The following is a 10,675-nucleotide window of genomic DNA, read 5'->3' on the forward strand; positions in this document are numbered from 1 at the left end:
ACGAGGACACACCGGTGGTGACTGTGTTCTTCAGGGTAGGTGCTGCAGATATGACCTGCGGGTTTGAAACCGCCTCATGAATCACACAGTTGTGTATCAGCCATCACAGTATCGTTTTCAACCATATACAGAAAGAAAAATTGGACAATTTGTTTTACATGTTTATTTCGATTACCGAAACACAGATAAAACTATAAAAATATCCAAATAAAATCAGAAATAAGACAAAAAGATGAGGAAAATGTGTGACAAAAGACTTGCTGCTCATGTGACAATGTCCTGAGTCAACGTCAGTATTAGCCCACATGCAGTTTTATAAACAAAAAGAAAAAGCAAAGCATATATAATTCAGTTTGATCATACAATTGTGATTTTTATTAAATCCAATAAAAAGTTTGAATATTCGAAGCATTATATCTACAACCTCAAAATACCCTAACCTGGGAACACTGACAGTTCTAAAAAGTGGTAAAAATGAAACTTGTCCACCTTCTTTCCATTCCAAGGTTTGCATATATAAACAATCTGTTCTTTACCAGGTTGTAGAATGACATAAATTTAACTTTAGGTTTCCAAAAGCACACCACAGACTTCACACCGGTGTTACTACTTAATCAAAATGAATCCCAGATCGGACACAATACAGATGTACTTTCTTTCAATTAGTACTATATAACACAATAACTTCCTGTGTAACACCTTTGTCACAAATTATACTTGCTGAGAATGTTTTTGTAGACCTTAGTGAACAAAAGGTGTGCATACCAATAGGACGATAAGGTTTGTGTCAGCCATAACAATGTTTAATGTCTCAAGATTTTGTGTTTCTTGAGGCCATACAATGACATCAAGATGGTATAATATATAAGATGTACAGATGGAATCTATACATTTTTGCATGATGCAACACCTTTAATAAATTGGAAACTTGAAATAAAACAAAACGTAACTTTTCTCCAGTGGTGTACGCTATCTATTTTGCTTATACCTGCACTACACGTATATAAGGAGTTTTATAATTGAGGACATGTGTCTATCCGGTCCTGTTCAGCATACCACTGTTCACAACAGTAGAGTAGGTTTCCGATCGAGTGTTAGGGTTGAGTGACTGTAAGAAGACAAACAGAACATGTTGTAATATGATGGATGGATCACAGCACACATTGACATTAAATACAAGTAATACCAGACTGGTGAAATTGGTAAACTTACTCATAATCTTGGTACAGATTTCGCAAATCATATTTTTAAATGTCAGTTATCTCTAAAACTTACAACATGCAGCCAAAACATCTCGGCCAACCAATTAAAACTCACAAATGATCCAGTAGTGAGAAATTGAATCAAACCAACTTCTCCGACATCGTTTTTCTGGTGGATGAGAGGACTGACGCTCAAGCTGTAGGTATTAGTTTGGTATAACTAGGTTAACAAGGAATAAATCCTACAGTGATGGAAGCAGTAAGTGAGTTTGATCTACTGATCTTGGATTGCAGGGCTGGCCAAAGACTATGTGGGACTCAAAGCAGGACTTTGTTTGAGGGCCCATGTACAATTAAGACCAACACCGACTGCAGCATCATTAATGTCTCTTCTAAATTTGCAGTTTACGGTCAGTCAGTCATTTTTTACACCACTTCTTCCATACTGGGTCGTTGGGAAGCTGGTGCCTATCTCCAGCAGTCTATGGGCGGGAGGCGGGGTACACCCAGGACAGATCGCCAGTCCATCACAGGATAACACACAAACAACCATGCACACCCTCATTCACACACCTAAGGGCAATTTAGAGAGACCAATTAACCTAACAGGCACAGGGAGAGCATGCAAACTCCCTCTCCCAGGACCTTTTTGCTGCAAGACAACAGTGCTACCAACTGCGCCACCGCTGCAGTTGACATTTAGCACAAAATCTTTAGATAACTAGCGTGCTAACAATGAATTCCCTAAATCCAATGGATGACAGAATGTGATGAGTTACTCAACATTATTAATTAAACAAATAGCACTTTGGATAAAGGCCATAAGAAGTTAAAAGCTGTAAGGAATTTCTCACTTGAGTAGATTCATTTTGTTAAACTTGTCTTCAACTATGAATTATTCTGATAGGATTCTTTAATTAAAATATAAAAGGAAATCATTGTGTTTATAAGTTAAGCACAATAATAACATTTTGTAATCTAATAAGTGAATCAAACAGTCTGGAGAAGTTTTTGACAATACTTACGTCATAGTGAGAAAATTGGTCTTGTGGAGCCCGGTGTCCTGGTCTCGGATGCGCTTCTGGACATGAAGAGATTGAATGTGATCATTTTTATCTTTCGACTCTAGAAAGACTGTACTTAATCAAAGGATATGCATTAAACAAGCTGAGCCTTACGTTTAATGGAGGGTGGTGGTACTTCTGAGCTTTTCTTTTTGGCGCACCTGTAGATTATCATCATCACAACAACGGTCCCGATTATATCCATAAAGATGATCACGAGGAAGAACACGGCATCCAGTTCAAAGCAGTTATCACAAGCTTGAGGAGAAAGGGCAGCAATGGAAACAAGAGTTAGCCCAGAAGCTAACACTGATGGTACGGAATAAAAATATGTTTTTACTTACCCTTTCCTTTGACATAGAAATAATATTTCATGGTTGTTGTACTGTCATCCCCTTTAGCATATTCACATCTGTATTTGACTTGGCTTTCATATGGGAATGTGAATGAATATCCTGTATCTTGCACTTTAGTATCTTCCATATGCCAGGTTCCATCTTGAGGACAGGTAAGTGTGACGTCTTTTTTGAAGAATGTTGCTTGTCCTTTAAACAGTCATACAGTTATAGAGTTACTGCTTTGCAAGAATTTTATTTTATAACCTTATAGTAAACCCCATTTTCTACTTCTTAGTACTTCCCATATAGAGAAAAGGAAGATCTCAGAACTGACATTGGTTACTATATAAGTGTTCATGAATGCCACATTTTTTTCTCAGTTTCTTTGAAGCATATAATGATAATTATATATGACTCTACACAAAACTGTTCAAATCAACACCTCATGTTGGAAAAACAGCATTAATTGAATATGGATATAAACAGCAAGAAAAAACAGGGTTGTTAGCAGCCAAGGAACATTAACACAGGAAACAAGGTTGATGCAAGCAAATACCATGTTTAGAGACAATATCGGTTTTTATCTAAAGTCAAAGGAGACTTAAACACTCCAGCTCTACAGTATGAAGCAACATAATGCAACATTGGGAGATATTTACCTGTTACAGTCTTCACTGTGGTTGCAAACATGAGGAGGACGATGAGCACAGCCTGAACAGCCATCCTATATAACCTTACTATCTGTTTCTTGATGTTTTCGATGTTTGGGTCAAATCTGTAAAAGTCTCTAAAAGGATATGATTTACAACAAACTGTCTTTTCAGAAAGTCAGAAAAATGTAAATGGGAGCTGGTGGTTCTCTCTTTGACTCTCTGTCTCTAGTGAACATTCACACACCAACACACAATCAGTCCCACAGGAAGTGTTTCTTTTTTTCAAGATGAATTCATAGTCAAACCATAAAATGAAGTCTATCTGCAGTGCAGTGTGCAAAGAGAGACTCCTGTTTGTTTCCTGATTTAATCCAGATCAAGAACTGTGGAGGCAAAAGCTACAACCAAAAACAGATCAAAGAAGTTAGTTTCAGTTTAGATTAGGATAAGAGTTCATTGCATTGCACATATCCTGTAAAATATTTGTACAATACGAACTTTATATAAAATGTCAGAAACAAATGAATATTAGGAATCACTTTACATTTAAATGTTATGTTGTTATATTTTCTGCTCCTGTTCTCAAGCATGCTTTATATTTACTTTATTTCAGTTGTTCCTTTGTCTTATTTGTTTGAGTGCTCTAGCTGTTTTCTTCCTGCTACACCTCAAGCCTATTTATTGTACTATGTATTCCTAATGTCTTCTCTATAAAACAAATATTTAGCAGTACAAATTCTAAAATAGAATTTCTATACTGTATATAGCCTGCAGTTAAGCTTTTAGAAGAGTTTTGTGCAATGTTAGTAGACAGATCTAATCTCTGGGTATGCTCCTGTCACTATACAGGCTTTGGCTATATGAAGGGTATCATTTAGAGTCTATAAAATACAGTGTATTGGTGCATCAACTAGTACAGGTCTGCCACCTAGTGGTTTAATTCACAAAATATTACCATCGTTCAATGCATAATTCAATAATCCGTTATTGCTGAGAAATGCAAAGAGAAAAAAGAGATGCAAATAAACACTTATGTTACAGCAAACATGTAATTTTATTATTTTTACATAGACCACACTAGCCAAAACACTACATAATCAATTAAAAACAACTTTGTTACAAACTACTTTTAGATGCAAGATTAAATGTTTGGCTTTTAAGATGTCAGGTTTTTCCATGAGAAAACAAACAATGATACTGTAAAACTATAAAATGACAATTTACAGCCAACCCATGGCTAAAAATTGTAAAATGTACTGAGTTGGATTTCGACATCAAAATACAACAACAAAAGCAATATTTCAATCAAGCAGTTTTAACATCATCTTTAATAAACAAGTTAGTTTTAGATTAAAATAGTTTCTCACTACTCCTCTTCTGTACCATACTTACTATCTTACTGGTGTTCAGGTTTTTGTTCTACAAATTTGAAAAACAATGTTTAGAAGATGTCTGCACTATTACTCCTCTATCCAACCACAGCTTTGTCTATTGCACCCCACACAACCATTTTGGAAAGGTTCAGGCTGCCCTGTATGGCACACAATCCCGTCAGGTATTAGGAAGGAATCTGATGACTTTAACCTATCAACATTTCATTGCTGTGAAATCAGCAGGTCCCAAGATAGTCGATTAACATCTTTTAATATTTATTATTTATCTCAGACATTAAATCTATTCTTGTGTTTGGTTCTAAAGTTTTTTGGACGTCAAGTTTTTACCAGATAAGATGACATTAAGGTGCTGAAATTGTTTTTGTTGAAAAGGTTTGGTCATGTAAAAAATATATATACTAACATTGCTACTCTTGAATGTAGAAAAAGTAATCCTAGGATGAGAGAGAAGTCTCTTAATTGCTAACATTTTTTAAAGGACTTTTTCAATTGAAAGCAAAATAGCTTATTGTGTGTGTATGTATGTTGTAATTTGTCTTGCCCTAATCCATAGTGTTCAGTCTTTCCATGGACACTCTCTTAAAAGACATTACTACTATTTTTCCTGGTATAATTAAAAAAATGCATAGTTTGACAACAGAATAAAGAAACACATTTTGGTGATTCCTCTAAATACACACAAATTATTTGCTGTGCAGATTTTGGACAGCTGCAATTTAACAATGGAATACACAAAGGATGACTAATAATTTTAAACTAGTTTTACAGTGCATACTTTTCATGAAGTTAAATCTAAAACAATGCTTGGCATTATTGGGGGCATTATTGCTCATCTTGTTGATCAATTAGTAAATGTGTGCCTTCTTCTGACCTTCCAGATGGTGGGCAACTATGCCGTCCTGTGCACCACGGTGGAGTAAGTTTCCGTTGATTGAGTGTTGGGGTTCAGTGACTGCCAAGACACAATCCAGACAGTATTTTTAATATGGACAGGATTTAGTGCTCAAATAACTAAATGTATCAATTAATACATTAAGAAACTTTCAGTTGGCTTTTCAGGTCACAACTAACTAACTAACTAACCTTATAAATATATAATAATATAAATTCAGTCATTTACTACACACGTTATTCAATAAATAAATAAATATACAACTTTCAGTAGCCCATCCAATACAAACAAATGACTCGCTAAATAAAATAAAATGAAATATAAATATTTTACCATCATGTGTAGTAGATGTAGATCCTTCAATTTATTCTAAAATATTTTGTTCTGAATGGCAATGAATCCTCAGTAAATTTTCAGGTGTCATAACTGTTCGCTGTTATTTTTTAATTAAACAAATTCATTGGAATTTGATAATCTGCTGAATAATAAATTACCAAAAGGCAGAAAACATTTTTCCAGATGGCTTATCAAAAAAAGACAATCTATGTTGTGCTGCAACAAAACATTCTCTTTCATATATAATAGTTTAATGCAAAACAATTTGTCTCATTTATCATAAATCTCCTGCGATGCAATCTGATAGCCATCCAGTGAAAGGAAGGTTTTGACTGCTTTTGCGTACCTCACAGAAGCCCATTTAAAAGAAATTATACATTTAAGAAGTCAGCTTAGCTAAACTATCTTTCACTTTACTGTAGCTATAACTTTAAATACCACAAAGGAGTTAATAATCCTCTAATCAGACACTTGACAACAAAATGTGCTCCTCAAAGTGTTAACATGATTTTAGTAGCCCTGCTGCATTCTTGCATTAGTCTCACATTTTTACGCTCTTTTGATGCTGGAGGCGCAGAGCGGAGGATTCTTCTCGCTTTGATAGAAAATGTTTTTTTTCTTGTATAACAAAAGCTTTAGATTGAAGGGTTTGATGAGACCATGACAGTTGGCTATGTTGGTGCTTATTTTAGATCAACAGGAAGAGAAAATCAGTTCAAGGTAACAAAGTTAAAATAAAACAACAAGGTTTGGTATTTTCATGCTACTGGGCGCATTATTGCTCATCTTGTTGATCAATTAGTAAATGTGTGCCTTCTTCTGACCTTCCCGATGGTGGGCAACTATCCCGTCTTGTGCACCACGGTGGAGTAAGTTAACGTTGATTGAGTGTTGGGGTTCAGTGACTGCCAAGACACAATCCAGACAATGTTAATATGTTAATGTGGATGGGTTCTTCTTCTTCTGGCAGTGCATAAATAAAGCAATAAATTACAGTAATACCAGAGCGCAACATAACTAGCATCAGTGGCATTAGTGACTGTATGTTGTTATGAAGCAAACAAGTATGCAAATTAATAGATAAATAATAATAAAATACACATGAATGACTCACTAAATAAAATTAATAAAGAAATACAATAAAATGAAATGAAAGTACAAATATCTTACCATCAACACCCTGTGTAGTAGAAATAGATATTTCAATATATTCTAAATGTTTTTTCTGAATAGCAGCGGATCCTCAGTAAAGTGTCATAACTGATCACTGTTATTCTTTTAATGAAATTAGAAACTAATTCTCAGGTATAGACCTTATTGGAATTTGATAATCTGCTGAATAATAAATTACCAAAAGGCTGACAACAATTTTCCTGATGGCTTCTCAAAAAAAGACAATCTATATGTTGTGCTGCAACAAAATATTCTCTTTCATATATAATAGTTTAATGCAAAATAATTTGGTGTCAATAGAAATAAGAGCTTAATCCATTGGCTCATTTATCATAAATCTCCCACGTCCGGAGCAATCAGATTGCCATCCAGTGAAAGGAAGGTTTTGACTGCTTTTGCGTACCTCACAGAACCCTATTTAAAGGAAATTATACATTTAAGAAGTCAACTATCTTTCACCTTACTGTAGCTATAACTTTAAATCCTACACAAGAATTAGTTTTTGGCTTTTTTGTGCTCTTTTGATACTGGAGGCGCAGAGCGGAGGATTCTTCTCGCTTTGATAGAAATGTATTTTTTCTTGTATAACAAAAGCTTTAGATTGAAGGGTTTGATGAGACCATGACAGTTGGCTATGTTGGTGCTTATTTTAGATCAACAGGAAGAGAAAATCAGGTTAAGGTAACAAGGTCAAAATAAAACACACAACTGAACAGTCTTTTTGTAATACAGCTCCTGGCAGTACTCACCTCATAGGCAGAAGACTGGTCTGGTCCGGGTCGGCTTCCGCGTGCTTAAAGAAATAAAGATAATAAATATTAATGTATTAAAACCAAGGATTTCATCAGTACTTTTATTCAAGGGCCATAAATTGCCAGAAGACCTTGGGTTCATTCCTACCTCTCTGGGGTTGGGGGGGTAGATCTGGACTTTTCTTTTTGGTGCAAACATAGATTATCCTCATCACAATTGCTGTCCCGATCACATCTATGAGGATCACCAGCATGAAGAGAAATCCGTCCAGCTCAAAGCAGTTTTCACAGGCTTGAGGAGGAAAGTGATCAGTCAAACAACATTTAGGTCTGCAAAAGCAAAAAGCCGCTAAAAGGAAATCTGTTTTTACATACCCTTCCCTTTCACATAGAACATATATTTTTGTTCTACCTCGCCTGCATTTGTTTGGTATGCACAAACGTATTGGGCCTGGCCTTTGAACTGGAATTCATGGGTCTTTGAAGTAGAAGGTTCTGGTTTTGGCTGACCTGTCCATGTTCCGTTTTCTGGACAGGTCAGAGTGACGGTGCCTCTCCAGAATGTGACTCCTCCTTTAATCAGAAAAACAATTAGTAACTTTTCAGTTCCGTTAACAAATTGTGCTCAACCAAAGAAACAAAATAGTTCGAATGCAGCATCTAAAGGAACATATACATACAGATAACCATTGCATTTAGTGGTATGTATCTGTCCAACTTTCATAACAAAATGAAATATTTGAACTTTACAGTACAAACTATGATATCACTGTACTGGTGCTAACCTTTTTGAGTCTCCACATGGACTACAAACAAAAGAAGGACGACCCACACGGCCTGAACACCCATCCTGTGTCCTCACTGCTTATTTCTTTGTCCGTCTGACGTTGGGATCAAATCTGTGAAGGCTCATCAGTCTGAATCAGACTCAGCAGCCTGGTTGATGAGATAATAAGACTCTCTCTCTCTGTGTCTTGCTCTCTCACTTGTGCACGCTAAGAAACTCACTAAAGACACGCATTTAACCCTGCAGGAAGCGTGTGTTTTTTCAAGACTGTTAAACCTCTATTCAACTCAAAGTGGAGTGCAACATACAGAGAGAAACCTTTTGATTTCTGATTTATTCCAGATTAAAAAAAATAATGGAGAAAAGGTGGCAATAAAAAACAGATTTAATCTGATAATGCAGTGAAACCTATAAATAAGAATTATTTCTTCAAACAGGCAATTTGAGTCTTGGAAATTTGTTTATGGAAACTTATGGAAGCTTCCCCAGAAGTATTGTACTGTGACAAAATAATAAAAGAATAAATAATAAAGAAATTGGGACAACCACCAGTTTGACATGATGGTGACAATTGATGGATGGGATCATTAGGAGAGCTTTCTTTTTCTAAATCTGGCCCCAAAAGTCGACACAACACCCCATTTAATTTTTCAAGATGCAATTTTCGGCAGCACTGGCACCCCATGTCTTACTGCAACAGCTGTGTCTCCACACTTGAAATCACAAAGAGATTGGTCCCAAACCACTTGTTCCTGCACTTTAAATGTTAGAACAAGTGTCATTTAATTGTAGTTGCACAACTGAGTCACTTGTGTTTATTTATATTGCACTCCATCACAACAAGTGTCATTTCAAAAAAATCTACAAAAAAAAAAACAGATCAAGCTCATTTTCAATTATATGGAAGCACTAAATAATTTTATACCAATACGATCAATCATAGATTGGATCGTGGATTCACTGTCCAGTCTGATCTTAAACTCATCACACCTCAGTCTAATTTGGTTTACAATAACTTTTTGTCATTTGCAGTATTCCGTCGTACTGAGCAAGCATGTGGCGACAGTAGAACAAAAGATTCCCTTTTAACAGCATAGAGTTATACTGTTATATGAGACACAAGCTTTGTTTGGGTGATGCTGTGCGCCTTGGCTTTGCGGTTGTTTTCACCCACATTGAAAGAAATGTTCTGGAAAGGAGCGCCTCACCACCTCGGCTTCTTTGCTGTCGTCGTGAATGCAAAGAAAAAACTGGGAAAATGCAACACGGGAGACATAGAGCACATGTAGCAGCTACGTGTGAAACCTACTGGCCTCAAAGCTGGGGTTAAAGAGCGGTGGGGGAGAATGATGCTGCTGCTGCTGCTGCTTCTGCAATATAGCTGCCAAGAGTGCCTTGCAGAGGACAGTGAGAGGAGCTGAGCAACACTGTCAGGGGGTCCTCACATTCTACATGAGACTTTTGAACTGCTGCCATCAAGCACATAGAATCTGAAGCTTATTTAATTGCATTAATTTTACATGGTTTATTTATTCTGTGAATTAACTTTCGTATCATTTATTTACAGTAATCCCTCGAATGATCCCAGAGAAAAGCTCCCCCATTTTATGCATGCTGTTTGCTTTACAATTAAATAACATAGATTGATTTGATTTAATACAGAGTACATTGTAATGTTTGTTAAAAAAAAAGCATTAAAGATAAGTATTAAATGGGGAGTTACTGTTATCAAAAGTGGCAAAATAAGGTTTTCCTGACTTTGGAAGTGTTTGATCCATTGATGAGTTTCTGTCTCTATCAGAGCAGACAACAGTTAATAGTTCTTCACATCTGCAGGTAAAAAGAAAAGCTAAATGTTTAATCGATTTATTGTTGTGTTGTGCTTTTATTTTGCAATACAAAAACAATAGTCAGATACAAAAGGTTTCTGCTTTTGTGTCAGTTTTTCCGTTTCTCCAATCTTTTAGTCTGATGTTATTTACTGTAAATAGGTCTCTGGTTAGTGAGTTTAATCTTTGTCTCATTTTGTTTATCACCTTGGGTTTTGATAACAATCATTTTGGTTTTGTCTTTTAATACAGCTT

General features: G+C 35.8%; 2 protein-coding genes across 2 annotated transcripts; both read right to left on the minus strand.

The window, feature by feature from the left end:
* Positions 1-140: 140 nt before the first annotated feature.
* LOC124883953 (T-cell surface glycoprotein CD3 epsilon chain-like) lies at positions 141-3,568 on the minus strand. Its single transcript, XM_047391456.1, has 5 exons — positions 3,264-3,568; positions 2,611-2,811; positions 2,381-2,524; positions 2,228-2,283; positions 141-1,108 (listed from the first exon to the last, which is right to left on the minus strand). Exons 1-5 carry the CDS (start codon positions 3,325-3,327, stop codon positions 1,034-1,036), a joined length of 540 nt encoding a protein of 179 aa, XP_047247412.1. The 5' UTR covers positions 3,328-3,568; the 3' UTR covers positions 141-1,033.
* Positions 3,569-4,287: 719 nt separating this feature from the next.
* LOC124883954 (T-cell surface glycoprotein CD3 epsilon chain-like) lies at positions 4,288-8,782 on the minus strand. Its single transcript, XM_047391457.1, has 6 exons — positions 8,590-8,782; positions 8,180-8,377; positions 7,953-8,096; positions 7,802-7,845; positions 6,704-6,784; positions 4,288-5,603 (listed from the first exon to the last, which is right to left on the minus strand). Exons 1-5 carry the CDS (start codon positions 8,651-8,653, stop codon positions 6,722-6,724), a joined length of 513 nt encoding a protein of 170 aa, XP_047247413.1. The 5' UTR covers positions 8,654-8,782; the 3' UTR covers positions 4,288-5,603; positions 6,704-6,721.
* Positions 8,783-10,675: the final 1,893 nt, after the last annotated feature.

This window comes from Girardinichthys multiradiatus, chromosome 18 (assembly GCF_021462225.1).
Source record: "Girardinichthys multiradiatus isolate DD_20200921_A chromosome 18, DD_fGirMul_XY1, whole genome shotgun sequence".
Taxonomy (NCBI): domain Eukaryota; kingdom Metazoa; phylum Chordata; class Actinopteri; order Cyprinodontiformes; family Goodeidae; genus Girardinichthys; species Girardinichthys multiradiatus.

Coding starts and splice junctions, on each gene's coding strand:
- LOC124883953 (XM_047391456.1), bottom strand. CDS start 3,327: ATGGCTGTTCAGGCTGTGCTCATCGTCCTCCTCATGTTTGCAACCACA. Junction 2,525..2,610: donor TTTCTATGTCAAAGGAAAGG/GTAAGTAAAAAC, acceptor TTTCTCCTCAAG/CTTGTGATAACTGCTTTGAA. Junction 2,284..2,380: donor ACCACCACCCTCCATTAAAC/GTAAGGCTCAGC, acceptor CTTCATGTCCAG/AAGCGCATCCGAGACCAGGA.
- LOC124883954 (XM_047391457.1), bottom strand. CDS start 8,653: ATGGGTGTTCAGGCCGTGTGGGTCGTCCTTCTTTTGTTTGTAGTCCAT. Junction 8,097..8,179: donor GTTCTATGTGAAAGGGAAGG/GTATGTAAAAAC, acceptor TTCCTCCTCAAG/CCTGTGAAAACTGCTTTGAG. Junction 6,785..7,801: donor ACCAGTCTTCTGCCTATGAG/GTGAGTACTGCC, acceptor GTGTCTTGGCAG/TCACTGAACCCCAACACTCA.